At 37.4% G+C, this 20,153-nt stretch overlaps 1 protein-coding gene across 2 annotated transcripts in view; it reads right to left on the reverse strand.

The window, feature by feature from the left end:
- Positions 1-18,327, reverse strand: part of SGO2 (shugoshin 2) — a 41,315-nt gene extending 22,988 nt beyond the window's left edge. For both annotated transcript variants that reach the window (XM_045559825.1, XM_045559824.1), the window contains exons 1-4: positions 18,198-18,327; positions 10,615-10,749; positions 8,251-8,426; positions 7,294-7,371 (exon numbers count right to left, since the gene is read on the reverse strand). In XM_045559825.1, the coding sequence (XP_045415781.1) occupies positions 7,294-7,371; positions 8,251-8,426; positions 10,615-10,747 (387 nt within the window). In that variant the 5' untranslated portion in view covers positions 10,748-10,749; positions 18,198-18,327. The remainder of the gene's footprint in view (positions 1-7,293; positions 7,372-8,250; positions 8,427-10,614; positions 10,750-18,197) is intronic.
- Between the last annotated feature and the right edge of the window lie 1,826 nt (positions 18,328-20,153).

Here is a 20,153-nt window from a genome sequence, read left to right on the forward strand (position 1 = left end):
GTGATTTTAATATATCTTTTATGTTTTTGCTTATCTATATTTTCTAAATTTTCTGACACAAATGTATTTTAATTATTTAATAATGACCAGAAAAATCAGGCAGCATACAACCATGTTTTTCTATTACACAGCTAAGCTGTAATAGAAACAGGGGTACGGCCAAATTAACAAGCTGATGTTAAAATGCACATGGAAATAAAAAAGACCTGGAATAGCTAAAGCAACTTTGAAAAAGAAGAAAGATGTTAGAGGGTTACAGTAATTGAGACAGTGTAGTATTAACATAAAGATAGACAAATAGATCAATTAAATAGAACAGAGTATAGAAATGGACCCACACACACTTGGTCAGTCAATTTTTGACAAAGGCCCAAAGGCCTAATGGGGAACTTAGACTTCCATACTTGCCAGGCTATAACAAGGCAACTCTCCTCTAAACCAGGGGTGTTGCCAGAAAAGGCATGGGATAGCCCAGCGGTAAAGAGCACCTCCCCATCCAGTGATGTCAGTGGAGGACATATCTGGACTTACATCCTGTTTCATATTCTTTTTATGAGATGGTCAGTCAGGCGTGGCCATTAAGAGGAGATGGAGAGGTCCCTAGTTGTCTAGTGCCTAGCCTGGGGATGATCAGAACAGAGGAATATTGCCTTCTGAGATGTAAGGGCCAGATAGAGGAGGTATGGCTCTGGATTGGTTAGTTTGCATATCAAAGGTGCTATGGTTTGAACATCTCCAAAATTGACACTGAAATTTAATTGCCACTGTGATGGTATTAAGGGGTGGGACCTTTAAGAGGGGATTAGGTCATGAGGGCTCTGCCCTCATGAACGGGTGACCCTTACCAGATGCCAATGCTATACTCTTGGACTTTCGAGCCTCAGAACTGTGAACCAAATAAATCTCTGTTCTTTATTAACTGCCCAGTCTGATATTCTGTTATAGCAGCAGAAAATGGACTAAAACAAATGGCATGCTCCTTGCTGAGCCCTTGCTCTCTCTAATAATTGCTTAGTCCTGGGAAGGGCAGTGCCTCCTCAGCCAATAAAGTTTTTAAAGATGTCAAAACATCTTAATATACAGAAAATAAAATGTATACATTATACATTCCCACTTGGTGATAAGAAGGAGTCCCCCTGTGTCTCCTCAATGGTGGTGACAGAGGAGGTCTAATAGAGAAGTAGAATTTTTACCATTCTTCAGTGGTAACAACCCCTGCCCTCATTCTTCCCTTCAGCCTAGTGTCAGTGGAGGTCATGAAAGGAATGAAGTATGCCTCCCTATTTCAGCCAGGGTAAAATCAGCCCAAACTCCCAGCCCCACTCATCAAGTATCAACAGAAGCTGAATGGGGAGTCTAAATTTCAACCCCCACTTGGCAGTTGGCAGTATCTCCCCTTATTACCAGTGTAGTGTCAAAGGAGGTCTGCTAAAGCAGAAGATTTAAATAAGATCCGATGCCTCATAAGATAATAGACCCAATATGTCTAAGATATAATCAAAAATCATTCACACCAAAAATCAGAAAACTCTAAATTTGAATGAGAAAAGAATCAACAGACACCAACACCAAGATGACACAAATGTTGCAATTATCCACAAGAATTTTAAAGTAATCATCATAAAATGCTTCCACAAATAATTACTAATATGCTTAAAACAAATTAAAAAAAGTAGAAAGTGCTAGCAACTAAATAGAAGATGTAAAGAACCAAATGGAAATTTAAAACTGAAAAAATATAATAACCAAATAAAATAAAAAATCCAGTGAGCTTGACAGCAAAACAGAGAGGACAGAGGGGGGAAAAATTAGTGAACCTGAAAACAGAACAGAAATTACCCAAACTATACAAGAGAGAAAAGAGACTGAAAAAATTAACAGAGAATCAGAGATTTGTAGGACTATAGCAAAAGATATAACATTCATGTCATCAGAGTCCTAAAAGGAAAGGAGAAAGAGGGCAGGGCTAGAAACATATTTGGAGAAACAATAGCTGAAATTGTCCCAAACTTGGCAAACACATCAACCTACAGATTCAAGAGGCTGAATGAATCCCTAAAAGGATAAACCCAAAGAAATTCATGCCAAAAAAACCACATCAAAGTCAAAATTCTCAAAACTAAATATAATACAAAAGATTTGAAAGCAGTGAGAGAGAAATGACATCTTACCTACAGAGTTAAGAAAGAACAAAAAATAAAGAAAATAAGCATTGACTCAAAGTTAGAAAAGTAACTATAAAACAAACCACAGAAAAGTAGAAGGACTTACTAAAGATAAAAGCAAAAATTATTAAGTTTGGAACACCAAATTAGTAGAATTCAAAATTAAATTTAAAAGATGGTTCTTCTAAAAGAACAAAATAAAATAGAAAAACTGCAACAAGCTAACATTTTGAAAATAAGACAGAGAAAAGTTCAAATACAAAAAATGAGTCAACTGGCAAAATACAACACAGGCAAAAATAAAAAAGTAATGACAGACTACTTTGGTCAATTTTGTAAAAATCAGTTTAAAAACTTGGATGAAATAGATAATTTTCTAAGGAAAGATAATTTAATAAAACTGACCATGGAAGAAAGACATTTTCCTAAGCAGACCAATATCCATAAAGAAATAAAGTTAACAAAGAGCTACTACCACTCCCACCAAAAAAGTCCCAGGTCCAGATGGTTTGACAGAAGAATTCCACCTTTAAAGAAAAATAAGTCTAATACTATATCACTTTTCTAGATCATAGAAAAAGGAAAACATCCAAATTCTTTTTCTTTGCTTAGTATATAGAATATCTTTATCAATGGCTAAACACTGTATAGAAAGAAAACTTCAAAGAGACTTCCCTTATGAATAACAATAGGAAGATCCTCAACAAAATACCGGCAAAAAGGAATTCATCAGCACATTAAAAGAACAATAAATCATATCTGAACTTTATTCCAAAAATGCAAAATTAGGAGAGCTACAAAAATAATCATATTAAGACACCTAAAAAGAAAGACCATATGATCATTATCATACTAAAAAATTATTTTACATTATTTAGCATTATTTTTATTTTAAAAGCTAAATAACAGCAATTGCAGGAAAAATACATACCTCACTCTTTTATTTAAAAAAGCAAAAAAAGCATCATTCTTATTGGGGAAACACTATTCAACATTTTAAGCACACTTATTGCATTTTACCACATTCTAGACATTATTCTAGTATAGAGGAAAATCTCTACACTCAAGGAGCTTACATTCCAATGGTATGGACAATAAACAAAATCATATGTTATATAGTGTTAAGTGCTAAGAAGAAAAATTAAAGCAAGAAAAGCAGGATATGAAAAGTAGGGGCAAAGGTGGGAACATGTTTAAATTTATAGAGTTGCCAGGGAAGGATTCACTTTTGAGTCAACATTTGAAGGAAGAGAACTTGCCAAGTGAAGGAAGTGTACAAAGGCACTGCAGGGAAAGTTTGTGTTTGAGGCAGCAGGAAGAGGACTGCGCTCTGAAGAGGTTAGAGTGGAAGAAGGGGGAAAGTAGTATATGAGGAGGGAGAAATAACAAGTTTCAGGGTTCAAATCAAATCAGGCAATAGGTGACGTGAGAAGCCACTGGAGAGTTTGAAGCAGAGACTAACATTTTAACAGGCTCACTCTGCCTACTATAATGAGAAAATAATACAGAGAAGGCCAAGTTCACATGCTTTTACAATATTTAGGTAAGATATAATGGTGCCTTGGACATGGGTGGTGAAAGAGGGACATGACAAGTGGCAGAATCTAGACTGGCTTTGAAGGCAGAGCTCAAAGAATTTGTTAAAGGATCAGAAATGGGGTGTGAAGAAAAGATAGGAAAATAGAATTGTAATTACTTCAGATGAAAACCTCAAAAGGAACTGGTCTGGTGGCAAATGTGAAACTTGAGATGGCTCTGAGACATCAAACAGGTGCCAAGTAGGTAATTCAATAGTGTATTGTCGGGAGTTCAGAGAAGATGGCCAAGCTAGATAGGCAAATTTGGGAGTCATCAGTATAAAGCAGTAATTAAAACCATAAGACAGAATGAAATTATTTAGGGGGAATGAATGTAAATAGAAAAGAAAAGTTCAAGAACAAAGTCCTTGGGCACTCCCAAAACTTAGCAGTCAGGAAAATAAAAAGGAACTATTAATAGCAAACAGACTGAAAAAGAACAGCCAGAAAGGTATAAAGAGACTTAGGAGAGTGTGGTATCCTGAAAGTCATGTGAAGGTTGACGTAAGAAGTAACAATTACCCATGGGTTTTTGCAACACAGACATCAATGGTGACTTTCAGAAGAGCAGCTTAGTGGAGTGGTGGTGAAAACCAACTGGAATGGGTCTAAGAGAAACCAGAGAAAGTGGGAACTCTCTCACAGAACTGTCATAAAGGCAAGGAGAAAACTGAGATAGTACCTGGGAGGTAAGCAGAGTAAGAGGTTTTTTGGTTTTGTTTTTTTTTTTTTCAAGATAAGAGATTACATTTTTGCATCCTGATGGGAATAATTCAGGAGGGAGGAAAAAATTAATGATGCAAGAAGGAAAGGCATTCTACTCTAATGTCAAGGCAACAGCAAAAGACATTCCACGTGTGTAACTGGAGTCTAGTTTAACATAGTAGAAGTCCAATCTAGATCTATTCTAAGTAGCTCTAAAAAAGAATGAGGAAGCACTCACATGGAGAGATCCCCAAAATATGTCACATAAAAAGTAAGGCATAGAACAGTTGGTATAGCAAGCTATCTTTTGTGTAAGAAAGAAATTAAGAAAATATTTATAATTTTTATTTTTATATAAAGAAATGTAAGAAGTTACCTGCATGATGCATGAAGTGTAGGGAGAAGAGAGAATGGAGAAGAAAGTAGCTGGAGGAAGGACAAAAGCATGTGTGAAACTTCATTCTACACTTTTCCATATGGTTCTGATGTTAAAACCACATGTCTATATGACCCATCACCCTCCCCACCAAACAACTACAGAGAAAAGGAATTACAAGACTTGATATGCAAAAGTTAATCTATTAAATAATAAGTCTCTGCTTCAAACTCTCCAATGGCTTCTCATGTCACCTATTGCCTGATTCCACTCTAACCTCTTCATACCAAGGCTGTATGCTGTGCCTTCTTCCTCCAGCTTCTGCATTCAGCTGCTCTTCGTTTTCTATTTTTCCTTAATCTAGATGCTAATCACAGCCCTCTTCGGGTTTTCCAAGGAGAACCACACAAATAGCATTTGAGAACAATGTTGACTTTACCAAAAGATTTTTTAAAGAATCAGTGGAGGTTGTTTACATCACATTAACTCTAAACAAACAGTTGAGCAACCTTTTTTAGGGCTATCTGTCCTCCAAAGTTCCTTGGGGTACTGGTGATGACACTCCCACACTACACCAAACTAGCTTCTTTCTCTCACTCTCCAAGTCAATTCCCGTACTGACTCTACACTCTCCACTGCTGTTATCACATTCCCCTCTTAGCAATTTATTCAGGGCAATTCAATTCTGTCCTGCAAGCAAAATAGAGCCCTCTCCCTGACTCCTCCCACCTACATAGTGAAAGCATCTCTTCTCCTTAAAGAGTGATAAATATGTATAAAGCACACCCCTGGTCACTCATCCTAGATATCACATTTATAATGCTAGCAGCTAGCCACACCTCCTGTGAACATTATTCCATAGGGACATTTATACAAATCCTTTCTTCATCTAAATGTGGATTAAGTTAGATCATAAAGTACCCATTCTTTGGCTAGCTTTCATAAAAATTCTGACAAAGGAGCTAAATATTAACCACATGGTTGAAAGAGCATACCTTCTTACGACAAAGACTATGCATTTAAATTCAATAAAAAGCCTTATAAGTGACTTTTATACATATGATAAGAAATAACATTTATTTTATTCTATCATCAGAACACATGCTAGCCACATTTAACTCTTACAATAACTCTTTATAGATATACTACCATTATCCATGCCTTACAGATGAGAAAACTAATGTCCAAAGAGCTTAAGTCCAAGGTCATAGAACCAGGAAGTAACAAAGTTGGGATCTATTTAATAAATATAGCAATCCCATTTAAAAGACAGGCTTTGAAGCACTAACCTGCCTCCAGAATCTATCAAGGAATTTATCTAAAATTGAGACTTCAGGCCCGGCGCAGTGGCTCAGGCCTATAATCCTAGTACTTTGAGAAGCCAAGGTGGAAGGATCAATAGGGGCCAGGAGTTCAAGACCAGCCTGAGCAATACTGTGAGACCACGTCTCTACAAAAAATAGAAAAATTTGCTTGGTGTGGCGACACATGCCTACAGCTACTTGGGAGGCTGAGGCAGGAGGATCCTTTGAGCCCAGGAGTTTGAAACTATAGTGAGCTATGATGATGCCACTGTACTCTAGCCCACTCTAGCCTGTGGGCAACACAATGAGACCCTGTCTCAAAAAAAAAAAAAAAATTGAGACTTCATTATTCTTTCTTTAGTTCATATATTACATATATTTTGCCTTCTTATTAACTATCTTTCATAACATATTTTTCCTATTTAAATACTTGGGTTAATTTCACTAACATTTGGTCCTCCTTCCTTTCTGATTTTGCTACTGATTTTATTCTCTTTGTGCTAGATTATAAGAGCTTTTTACAACTATTGATAATATTAATGCTTTGTCTGCCAAATGTTAAATGATTTTCTCAGTTTGTAATTTATCTTTTATTTTTATGGCTTTTAACTTGCTGAAAATTTTTTTCTGAGGAAAATCCATCCATAGCTTTATGGTTTCTATCTTTGCTTCCAGGTACACAAAAGCCTCTCCTATCTAACTTAAATTCATATGTATTTTCTTCTTATCTTGTATGATTTCCTTTTTAATATTAGAATCCATCTAGAATTTATTTTAGAGAATGGTATAAAGTAGGACATGCCTTTATTTTTACCCCAAATAGGACGGACTTGGGTCCATCTTCTTTTAAAGAAATAATACAAATTCTTTCCTATTTGAAATGCTACTTTTTTAATTAATGTCTTCAAGTTTCTAAGTCTGTTTAGGGGCCAGTATGGTCCACTGAGCTAATACTGTTATTTTTAATAAAAACCTAATTTTTATATAATAATTTCAATAACCAATTAACAAAATAATATGCTTGCTGTTAGCCAGTTAATTGATATTATTATCATCATTCTTTTGCACAAAGTTTGAAATATGAATCTCTAACCTTGATGCTATTTAGTCTCAATTATCCTTGGTAATCTAAAAACTGACACTACTTACATATAAATTCTACTTACATCAGAAAGACTGCTCATTTCAATTGCAGTTATCAAATTATTGTTCATGACAGCTTCTGTTTCTAAAAGCTTCTTATTCTGTAGATGTAAAATAAAGACCCCTTTAATCAGTTAAAGCTTGGAGTTTATTATAACACCATGCATTTATGAATACCATCAATGTGAGAAAAATTAGAAAATAATTGAAATCATGTTGAGCTAAAAATCAAGATCACTTTGAGCTAAAAAGGTATGATCCAAATAGCCACAGACATACATACACACACACACACACACACACACACACACACACACTTTAAATGCTTTTGAACTACGAATCATAAATTTTCCCACAAACATTTTTCTATTTTCTCAATAAAATATCACATGGCAAGAGAATATAGTTTGTCAGCCACAGGAATTTAACCCTCAAGTACAGTTGGTCATTTTTCCATTATAAATGAAGTTCTACTCATTTTGGATCTAAATCTACAGTTGTAGCCTAGCTAATCACTGGCTTTCACTGCCCTATTTACGGGCAGAGTTAGAAGTTGTAAGGAAAAGCAACAACTATTGTCTTCATTCTATTTGGCTTACAGCCAATAAAATGCTAAGATTTAAGGAGAATACAAACACTCTGGAACTCCCCTCCTGTCAATACACTGGAAGAATTATTCCAACCTTTTAAAAATGTATTAATGTACCAAGCCTTGCTTATGATAAGCAAGCAAATGTTGATCAAGGTATTATACTGCTTTGCATAGCACACAAGCATACATTTAAAATGACTTAAGACATTCATTTTATTACCCATTAACAGTTTATCCTTTAACATAGATTTACATGGCATACTGACTTTCAATAATTTTTCACAATTGAAGATCTAAAAAAACATTTCTAGAGCTTGAATATTAATAATAATATAGCTAAAAGATTTAAGCTATAATTTAGAATTCAAAAGTAATACAGCTTCCATACCAAGTTATTTAGCTTCATTCGAAGATATGTGTTCTCAAAATTCAGTTTCTCTACTTCTTTTTGCAATAGCATCTTTTCAGTTGTAATTCTTCGAGAATTCTCTTTTTCTCTACTAAGAGCCTGAGCTAATGCCCTGTTGTTGTGCTTTAAAGAGATTTTGAAAATAGAAGAATTGTCTGTAAAAAGATATTTAAATGAATTAATATTGAACTGATAGTATACTTTAATAAATTTTCATATTCCTTAGTAAAACTATTTTAGACAAAATGCATTTTATTTTACATACTTTAACTGAAGGTTGGAAAAGAAGAGAATAACAATACAGATGTAGTTTTGAAAAAAATATACTCAGAGTTTAGAGATGAAAAAATAAAAGCTAGTTAGAAGATGAAGAATAAAAGAGTTGTGAAGAATGCAGAATATGTATAAACAGAATTAGGAATAAGAGGACCATAGTACAGACACAACATTCTAGATAATTATTAACAGATCAGTTACAAAAACTAAATCTTGATACTTGTTGCTCTACCTTCCTTCCTACCTTTGATTAGGAAATAGAATGAAGCTGATTCTGCAGCTCTTGTGAGATGTCCTATAGGAATCCGAGTAGCCAATCTACGAAAATTTTAAAGCCACTTTCTGTGGCTCCAGAACTGAAGAAATCAATTACTGTTCCCAAAGTCTACTTTTTAAACTTTGAGTGAAAGTGAGCGTACTCATTGTACTGTTACATCATTTAAGCTTTGTGGGACCTTTTACCTCCATCTAAAATATCCTACCTCTTATTTCTAGGCATCTATTACAATCTAAACTTGACCTCTTCTCTTTAAAAGTACTATGTAAGTATGATTTAAATCACTCTTGAAATGCTTTTCTGTTGGCAGCAAAGAAATTACATTGTGAATTCCTTGGTAAAGCTCAACTTAAATATAGTGTGTTCCCTTAGTATACTTAAAGCCTAATTATATTTTCATAATTTTGATTTACATGTCACTATGTAATAACATATTCCACTGAATAAATGTATATGTAAAATAAGATGTTTTTAAAATTTATAGTAGATGTTTTATTTGTGGGGCATTTGTGTGTAGTTTGTAACTAAATCATCAGACTTTCTTTTTTATCATAAATTATCATTTTTTATAGATATAACAGATTTTTTTAATATAAATTTTTTTAAATTTCACAATATTACGGAGGTACAAACACTTTGGTTACCTAAATTGCTTTTGTACCACTTAAGTCAAAGTTATAAGTGTGTCCATCACCCACATAGCGTGTACTGTACCTCTTAGGTGTGAATTTACCCATCGCCTCCTCCCCCCCTCCCACCTGCTGGACTTCTGAATTAGTTTTATAAAATTTAATAATATTTTTAAGTACCTAAGGAAAATCTGGGAATCTAAAAAACAGGGTCCAAAAAAGTACTTTATCTTTGGCACAGAGAGAGTAGTTCAGACAGCCATCCTCGACATAATAAATGGAAACACACAAGAATCCATTTAGGATTTTCAAAAAATAAAGGGCCATATCATTTTCCTGTTGTATTCCTCAAACTCAGCATATTCTTTCTTAATAGGGTGTCTTGTCAAAGGGAGCAGGCAATAGCCACTGCAGGGGGTGGTCTAAGACACAATGTGGTCCTAAGAGACCTGGGTAGGAGCAACATGATAATTTACAGACACTCAGGAGGCTTGGTTATTTCATAAGACACACCCAATTATCCTTCATAGGAGCTATATCAGCAGGAAATGTTACTACAAGGATACTTCCCCCACTCCTGCTAAGATGGGTATGAACCATTGAGGTAATTTTCAGAAGTAACAAAAATTTATCTTACGGAGTTTTCCTACCTCCTTTCTTTGCCCTTCGGACACTTTAACTCCAGAATTCATGAAATTCCATTTCCAAAGAGATCAGTGCCCTCATGATAGGCATTAGCTATATAAAATCCCCCTCTACAGTATCCAATCTGGGTCAACTACCTTTGGGTTACCCATCATCCAGTCACTACAGCATGCCAGAACAATCTGCTACTCTTTTTAGCTCTTCTTCAGAAAAGTCCACATTGGTTTTTTTTTTGTTGGTTTTTTTTTTGTTTTTGCACTGTAGGATGTAGCTGCCTTGGCTACCCTAACCTCTCTGCTAAAAATTCGGTTGTCACCCCTGAGGGTAACTTATCAAAACCACCCAACTAATAGGAGTTGAAGGAGATATGAAGAATCAAAGAGAAAAAAAAAGCATCAGTTAATAAAATAGCCATTTTAGTAATTTTCTGTACTTGATAAAATAAGGTAGTAAATATATCAATTGTTCAGAGAAAAGTAAAAATGTGAATGTACTTAAAAAATCAGTGGCACTTACTTATTATTTTTGTTTTGATTTTTGAAGCAAGAGAAACATTCAAACTAGCAGTCTTTGAAATTCTTTTGTCTTTCACACGTCTCTTAATTCCTGTGGTAAAACATGAGCCAGTTTCCATCACTGGGCACTCCATCACTAAAGTGAAAGAAAAAAGAAAGAAATTGTAGTATTGATTAATAAAAGAAAAAAGGATAACTGATAAATACATTCTAAAAAGTAACAATCATGACTTAACAATATACCTTGATTTTATTTATTTGATTATTTATTTTTTTAGAAATGGCATCTTGCTGTATCGCCCTGGCTGGTCATGAACTCCTGGCCTCAAGTGATTCTCCTACCCTCCCACCTCCGCCTCCCAAGTAGCTGGGACTACAGGCACAAGCCACGAATTTTTACATTAAGTATATGTATAACCCTTTGTATAAAATCTGAAAGTATGAATGTCATCAAAAGTGGTTTAAAGTACAATCCAAAAAGGTAAATGACTTTTTTCATTCACACTTATATTAATCATCTATGTGATAGGTGCTAGGCATAGCATTAGGTGACAGGTTATAGTCTCTGCTCTCATGGAATGCATAGTACAATGTAGGTATAGACACTGTTTTGATACAATGCAAGAAGTGTAACTAAGAGTGATATGCATAGAGTATAATGGAAATACAGAAGAGAGTGGCAGGAAATCTTAAACTTATCTGTCTATTGGATTTATGGCCTGTTATGGAAACAGGAAGATAAAGGAATCGTTACATTATAGTATCACAAGAATAATGGCTATAATACACAATGCATAGAACTGGTTAATTCTGCCTGGGCAGAGGAAAAAAAAAAATGAGAAAAAGTTTCACTGAGAAGGTGTAATTGATGTTGAGCCATGTGCTTGGATAAGACCAACCTCCCAGTCTCCATTCTCTCCCAAGTCTTCTCACCTCCATCTGCAGAGATCTAAAAAAAATCCTGTTACCTGCACCTACCTAACCCCCAATACTCAGCCTCTCTACCACTACCTGCCTTGAGTCCGTAAGACTAATCTCACTACATTCTCCATGTCAATCACAAGGAGAAGCACCAGACTCCCAAGGTCACCCTCATCTCCCTCACTGTAATCCCCCTGCAGCTCTGCACATTCTTCATTTGGTCCTATGGTAGGCTGAAAAATGGCCCGCAAAGATATCAGGTCCCTGTAATTCTAAAACTTATGTGGAAAAAGGGTCATTGCCGATTTGATTAAGTTGATGATCTTGTAATGGGGAGATTATCTTGGATTATCCAGGTAGGCCGTAAATACCATCACGAGTGCCCTTACAGAAAAGAGCAGAGATTGGAGTGATGCAGCCACAGCCAAGGACTGCCTGCAGCTACCAGAAGCTGAAAGAGGCAAGGAACAGATTCTCCCTTAGAGCATCCAGAGAGTGCAGCCTGGCAATACCTTGATTTCAGCTCATTGATACTGAGTTTAGACTTCTGACCTCCAGAACTGTGAGAAGATAAAATCTCGTTGTTTTTATGGTAATTTGTTACCTCAGCCAGAGGAAATGAATATAGTCTCCATCCCACCCTTGTGCAACTGGTGAAGTCTTCTGGAACTCACTCCATCATCGATGAAACCTCTATAGCTTTAATCTCTTCTCTGAATGTTCCCTTCCTCTTCTTAAACCAGCCTCTCCCCTGAGGACACAGATTTGCCTGCAGTCCTGTCAGGCAGGGGCTGTTTTTTCACCCACAGCCCTCCTAGAGGTTGCACCACATTCATGCTTGCAAACCATTTGTCCTCTCTCCTCCCTAAAAATTCCTAGTCTGAACTATAATGTTATTATCCCTCATTGCTATTGTCAACTACCAACCCCTGGGTCACTCCTCTATTCCTTGATAATTTCAAATCCTGTCTCACTGTTATTCTCTCTGAAAACAGTGAAGCAAACCGTAGAGAACTTTCCCAAAACTCCCATTACAATCACCTTCTCTCTTGGTGTTATGGGTAAACTGTGTTCCTATCTAAGGTCAAATTTGCTTTACTTAGATAAGGATGCTGCACACTGGATCCCATGTCTTCCTGCCTCCTCACAGACATCAGTCCAACGATTCTCTCCTCTACATCATCAATTTTTTTCTTCTCCACTGGATCATTCTCATTAATACAGAAACATACTGTTATTTCCCTCACCTTGAAGAACCCTCTTTTGTTCCCTCTTCTTCCTCAGGCTACCACTCCAATTCTCTGCAGACCTTTACACACAACTCCTTAAAAGAACCGTCCAGACTCGAGTTTCCAATTGTCTCATAAACTTACCTTAATCTGGCTTTCATTCCAACTATTCCAGCAAAACTGCTTTTGCATGGTCTCTAAGAACCTCCACGCTGCTAAATCTAATGGTCAATTCTCAGACCTCTTCTAAATCAGCAGCATTAGATATGGTCAATTTCTCCATCCTAAAAAATGATCTTTCCTTGGCTTCCAGAATACCATACTCCTGGGTTTTTTTCCTACCTAAATGTAAGGATGACCTTGCTGAAATAACAGGAAAATATCTAATCCCGTAATTTTCTAACAACAGCTAAAGATCAATCTTGAGCTCTCCCTACTCTTTGCTGTTGCTGGGACTCTGTTTTCAAAAACACCTGAAAAGAGCCCAGAAAGGAAATATAAATCTTTCTCTTTACATTCACCAGCTCACAGCCTTTAGAATTTGTTTCTGTATAGCCTAAAGGTGTTCCTGAGAAGCTCCCAGACCAGACAGCAGGGAGGTAAACTCCAGGCCTTCTTTCCTGCCCAAAACCATATCTCAGAGGCAAAAATCACATCCCCTGTGATAGGCCTGACTACATCTCAGAGAAAACCAAGTCTCCAGGAACAGAAGAAACAAGAAAGATGGACAACTTGACGTCTGGAGACTGCCCGCTAATATGGCTGCTGGCATCTCCCTTCTTTTTCTTTGGGATGCCATGCCATCTCATTGCTCTCTTCCCCTCCTCTCTTTTCTCTCTGTGTCCTTCTAAAGGGTAAAATAAATTTTTTACTTTTATATCTTAATTTCTGCATGAGAAATCTTTCTCCACCCACGCCATGAGCACTTACTAGCCTTTCCACCCTAACACTAACTATCTGCTCCTTTTCAGTCTCTTTTAAAGGTTCTTCCAACGTATAACAGGTTCTCTCCTTAGACCTCTCTCCATCTAAACTCCTCCCCTTGGTGATTTCACAGTTTCATGGCTTAAAATACCACGTAGGTGCCAATATTTGTGTCTGCAGTTTGGATCTCTTCCCCGGAATCATATATCCAACTTTCTACTCCATAATTCTACTTGACTAAAATAGACGCATCAGATTTAACCTGGTTCAAACTGTAACAGACAGAATGGCCTGAAAAAAAAAAATGGAAAAATTATTCTCTGTCTCTTTAAAACATCCTCCACTCCTTTTTGAGAACTAAAACCTGCAGCCCTGGCTCAGGCTAGTGTTTGAGAAGGGCAGGGTAAGTCTTTTGTTATTTGTGCTACAGGAGATGGGACAGATCAGAATCATCAAATGCAGTTGAACAGTAATTGCCAGAAGCTGAATGGCCTCCCTTTAAAAGCTCCCTATTTCTGCTTATTATTAGGATGATGGCATTTCCTTCTCCTTAAATCACTTTTCTTCTGATGTGGCCTTCAGGACAAGTGCCAAGTTGAGTTGAGTTTTCCCAGTAACAAACCTGCTTCACTCAGAGCCTTTCCCACTTCAGTTAATGACAACTCCATCCCTCAGCCAAAAACCTCTCTCACATCCCAGTTTACTGTCACAATATATTTATAATCTTACCACTTCTCAGTATGTCCACTGCTACCAACCTAGTCCAAGGCATTATCATGTCTTACCTGGAATTTTGCAACAGCCTTTGTCTCCCTACTTCCACTGCTAAAGCTCTATGATGATGTTTCCCACTTCTCTCCAAAGTGCTCACAATGGTCCAGAAGTCTCCACCATCTGCTCTTCTTTCCATTTCTCTCATTTGAACTCCTCCTTTTCTTCCCCTAGCTCATTCCCCTCCCACCACACTGGCCACCAAGATCTGTTCCCGGCATATGCCAGGCATTAATCAGCCTCACAGCCTTTGTATTTGTTATTCTCTATTTAGAATAAATACTTTCTGTTCAGAAACTTCTTCTTCCAGATATACAAATGGTTCATTCACTCTCCTTCAAATCTTTGTTCAAATGTCAACTTCTCAGTGAGGTCATTTAAAACTGCAGTTCCTTCCCCTAGCAAGTCTGATCACTAGTACCTTTTTCAATTTTTTTCCGCAGCATTTAGCTCACTAACATACTATAGAATTTTCTCATCAGCTGTCTTCCTCAACTAGAATTTAAATTCCATGACATTATGAATTTTTATCTGTTTTATTCACTGATATATATCTCAGCTCATAAAACAGTGCATGGGAATGAAATGAACTAAATAAATATTTGTTGAATGAATAAGTCTTAAAATCTAAGAACTTGTCAGGCATCGAGATTAGAGAGTGTATTCCAGGAAGAAAGAAAAGTGTGTGTAAATGCATGAAAACTGAACATTAAGAAAACAGAAATGGTCCCTGATGCGGGAATGCCATTACCCTCTATTTCTCTGCTTCCCTTTATAGCAAAACTCCTTTAGAGTTGTTTATACTTGCTGTGTCCAAATCATCTCCCAGTCTCTCCTGATCCACTAAAAAGAAATTTTTGCTCTCACCACTACTCTATGGAAACTGTTCAATAAGGTCACTAAATTACCATTTTGTTGACTCAAGTTCAGTGGTCTAGGCCCAGTTCTCCTTTTACTTGATCTGTGAGCATTTAATGTCAGATCATTCCCTCTTTTTGAAACAGTTTCTTCACTTGGCTTCCAAAACAGCACATTCTTCTGGGTTTTCTCTTGCTTCACAGACCACTTCCTCTCAGTCTCTTTTGTTGGTTATTCTTCATTTCTCTAACCTCTTACCTCTGGAGGGCACCAGATCTCAGTCCTTGGACCTCATCTCTTTTCTGTTTTTACACACACACACACACACACACACACACACACACACACACACATTTTCCCTGGGACTATCAGCCAGTGTCCTGGCTTTTAAATCTAAATGCTAGTGACTCTCAAATTTATATTCTCAATCTAGACATCTCCCTTGAACTCCAGAATTACTCATCCAACTGCCTACTCCTCATCTCCAACTTGGATGTCTACTATGCATCTTAAATTTAACATGTCCAAAACTTCTCCCACCCCAAACCTGCTCTACCATGTTCTCCCCATCTCACTTAATGTCAACTCCATCCTTCCAGTTGGTCAGGTCAGAAACTTCTCTTTCTTTCACAGCCCACATCTACTCCATCATCAATCATGCTGGCCCAACTTTCACAACATATCCACGTGGGACACTTACCACTATGTCGACTGCTACAACTCTGATCCAAGTTGCCATTCTCCCTCATGTACATTATTGCTATAGCTACCTAAACAGTGTTCCTGCTTCCATTTTTTAACCACCCCCCATCTATTCTCAGCCTAGCAACCAAATGAGCCTTTTAAAACTTAAGTAAATTCGTGTCACTCCTGTGTGAAAAAACCCTCCAGTGGCTTTCCACCTCACTTAATCTTTACAATGGCCTATAAAGTACTACACAATTTGACACTTTTCCCTTTCCCAATTCCCTATCAGTGCATCTTTCTGACCTTTTCACTACTTTTCCTCTTGATTGCTAAGCTCCAGCCACATTGGCCACCTTGAGGTGCTCACAATGCAGAACATTTGTATTCCTTTTTTCGTTTGTTTCAATTCTTCTTTCAAATGACCACACAGCTTGCTCATTTTCTTCAAGTCTTTGCTTAAATGTCACTTTCTTAGTGAGCCTTCACAGTCCAAACTACTTAAAATTGCACACCTGCCCCTATTTCCTCTTCCTGTTTTATTTTTCTCCATTAACTTATCAATGTCTAACATAAAATCAAATTATTTTATTTATTTATTGTCTGTTTTCTCCTTCTAGTAATAAAATGTAAGTTCAACAGGGGCATGGATTTTTGTCAAGTTTGCTTCTGTATCTTAGTGCCCATAACAGTGCCTATTGCATAGCAGCTGCTGCATAAACTTTTGTTCAAGAAGTGACTATGGATGAATAGAAGAACTTTCCGAGAGCAAAAATTACCCAGTCTTGGAATGGGTCTCCTTTGAAAGTGTTGAGCTGATGTTGGAAGATGTCAGACAAGTAACGGAAAGATGGTTTTAGAAAAAATTGCTACAGTGGGGAAGAAACTGAACTAGGAACCTTTTAACATTAAGGCTCAAAGCTTCTTCTAAAAGTTTTGCCAAAAAGAAATTTTAAAATCAAAGATCACTATCTAGTCCACAGACAGTAGAATATAGGAACACACAGAAATTCCATGCAAATTGTTGCATCTCACACACTTAAAAGGGATTCTAACATAGAAACCTAGTCCATCTCCCAAAAAATCCAGTCAGAATATCAAATCTCATTTTGCTAATTAGGAAACCACAGCTGAACTGCCCTCCCCAATAAGCTGGTTCGTATACACTTCCCTAACTTAATAAATGGCACTATCAATCACCCATCCAAATGTCTATGCCAGAAATCAGGGAGTCTTGCTTAACACTGCCATCACTCCTCATATTAATGACCTCACCAAGTGGCACTTATGGAGCCAGAACCAGGCCTTCCAAGTACTGTTTCAGGGTGATTTACCATGTAGACACCAAGGCATTATAGATAGTGGTTATAACTATGCTGGAGCCCTAGTTTCAACATTTCCTAGTATGTGATCCTAAGATCTCTAAATCTCAATTTCCAGATTTATAAAATTATAGAAAATAAGGACATCTTCTCATAGGGAATAAATGAGTCAATGTATGTACAGTGACCTGGAACATAGTCAGTACTCAATAATATCACCTATTTATTACTAATTCTGTAGCTCTTTTCCGGCCAGCATCTCGGCTACCTCTAAATATGAAATATTCAGTCCCACATCCAACTCTCCTGAATTAGATCCTTTACCTAGAAAAATCATCGTCCCTATACTCTACCAAAATCCTGCCTGTACATCAAGAAGACTTTAAGGTTCTAAGTTCTCCCCCATTTTCCATCACGCCTTCGTCTTCAGCCAGTCTCTCTTCTAAACGAGCTATCCAAAGGAGAGGGCTTCTTCAAGAACTGCAGCAAGCAGACCCGAACATTCATTCCCAGATATTTATTGAGCGCTCATAATGAGCGCTTAGCAACTATTCCAGAAGCAGGGAGTAGAGCAGACAAAAAGACAGAAATCCTTTCCCTGAAGGAACTGACCTTCTAACTAGGGGCTCATCCCCCTCGCCCAGCCGGGTGCTCAAATCGCGGAGACAAAAGGCAGCGACTCAGATCAAAAACAGCAACTCCGCCAAACAACCCCTCAGAGCCCGAGAAGGGCCTGCGGTCCGGGATCTGGGAGGGCAGAGGGCAGGCCGGAGACCGCGGTGTACGGCGCCGAGAGGTCCGGCTCAAGAAAGGTGGCGGTCCTTGTCTGGCAGACAAGGGGCGGCCACACCAAATGTCACAGGTCACTGACTTACCCTTCTCTGAGTGTGGGGCACCACCACCCAGCTCCCGCAGCTCGGCGCGGAGCCGCCACTGCGGCTCGGGTTTAAACTCCGCAGCAGCAGTTAGCGGTTAGTACATCAGCCAATCAGGTCCCGAGCACGCGGCGCAAAGGAGCATGGTCGTCAGGAAGTGGGAGGTGGAAGGGGCGGGAGCCCGCTGCGGGGGTTGGAGGGGGCTCGGCCGGGTGAGCTAGGGGCGTCGCGGCCTGTGAGAAAGGGGCATCCTCCGGCCTTGAGCGGGCCGCTGTCGGCTGTCTCCTGAAGCCCTGATGAAAAGAAAACGCGCCTCTGACAAAACAGCTGTTATCAATCAGATGTCTAAATGGCTTGAGAGCCACCTTAAGTCTTTAGAAGGCTTATGTTTATGACTTTGCTGTGAGACTGCCCGCCCACATCTTATTTCTTCTGTATCCTTGCGTTGTATCCAGTTGTGAAGCCAGCACCTTTATTAAGTTTTTACTTAAAAGCCGTCCCCATTTTTCTTTTAACTTTATGAGGGAAAAGCAGCAATGACATTTTGTTGAAAACTCTGGATTTCATTAATATTTGGGTCTTGTACTAATGGTTTTTTTTAGCTGAATATATTAGAATGGCATTTTCCCTTATGGACAACTACATTTTAAAAATGTTTTATTCCCTTCATGTTCCATGTCAATTCGCTTAGTTTTCTTTCACAAAAGAATTTCATAATTTATACACAGAATTTGGAGAAACGATACATAAGATAAAGTTCCTCTTGGTATGCCATTAGACTGAAAATGAAAATAGCTTGTTAAATCAGGTTGTTATAATTGATTAAATAGTAATTCAGTCAACTTAACATTCTTATCAATTCTTTTGTTCATTTGGGGACATGTGAGAATCATAACTTTCCATTTTACTTTAGGGAATCTAGACAAATGATTCAAAACACATGCTTCTGAGTTAAGACCTTTTATTCCAATATATTTCAAGATCAGTCTCCAAACAGATCTGATTACATAAATCTTGTGTAAAGAGAAAAGTATTTACTGATTAGCCAAACTGCTAAAATTAGAGAGTATGATAAAATAAAAATTTCAATAATAGTGGTTTAGAATACAATATACTGTTATAGAAATTTCTGGTTACCTAGGAGTTAACTAGCACTATATCCTACATCTTGTTTACCCAGCCTGACACATTAAATGCTCAATGCATGTTATATGTTTCTTTAAATGAACCTTGTAATGGCTCTGCCATTTAATGGTTATTTAATCTTGGCCAAGCCACTTAATCTCTCTGGGCTTCTGTTTCCTCATTTGTAAAATGGAGGTTAATAACAACATCCAATATATTTTTATGATGGCTCCAATCAGCAGACCCTTTTGTTCCAACACAATAATATTGCTTTCTTCCCAAATGACTCATTTTGTAGCTACAACTTGAAAACCAAAACAAATAGAAAAGGGAGACAGAAAAGTCAGAAGTAGGAGATGATAAAAAGTGTATCAAGGGTTGAATACCAACACCTCCTTTTTTAAAAAGTGCTGTCTTATCTCAGAGCAGTTGAGAGGATATAGCTGCTTTGTAAATTGTAAAAACCTCTTGAAATGTAAATTCTTATCATATAGAACCATAAACCTAAAAAGTATAATTAATTGGGCTGAATTTAATCTGATCTCAGCTGGCTTTTTAGTCATTTGCCTTTTGCCTCTTGGTATAATGGATAGAGGCAGAAACCCTGGATTAGAAGTCTGGAGATACAGTTAATTGTGGCTCAGCTATTACCTGTGTGATTCCGTATTGCAAGTTCCTTATCTATAAAACAAACCAGTTAAATGAGTTCACAGTCCTATTGTGATACTGTCCTGCACAAAGCACTGATTTGTGCTCTCCCTCTGTTTTCCTTTATTCTTATACTCATTAATTGCCTAATTTTTTCTACCTAAGTGTAGATTTTGGTCAATT

This window comes from Lemur catta, chromosome 8, assembly GCF_020740605.2.
Source record: "Lemur catta isolate mLemCat1 chromosome 8, mLemCat1.pri, whole genome shotgun sequence".
NCBI classification, from domain to species: domain Eukaryota; kingdom Metazoa; phylum Chordata; class Mammalia; order Primates; family Lemuridae; genus Lemur; species Lemur catta.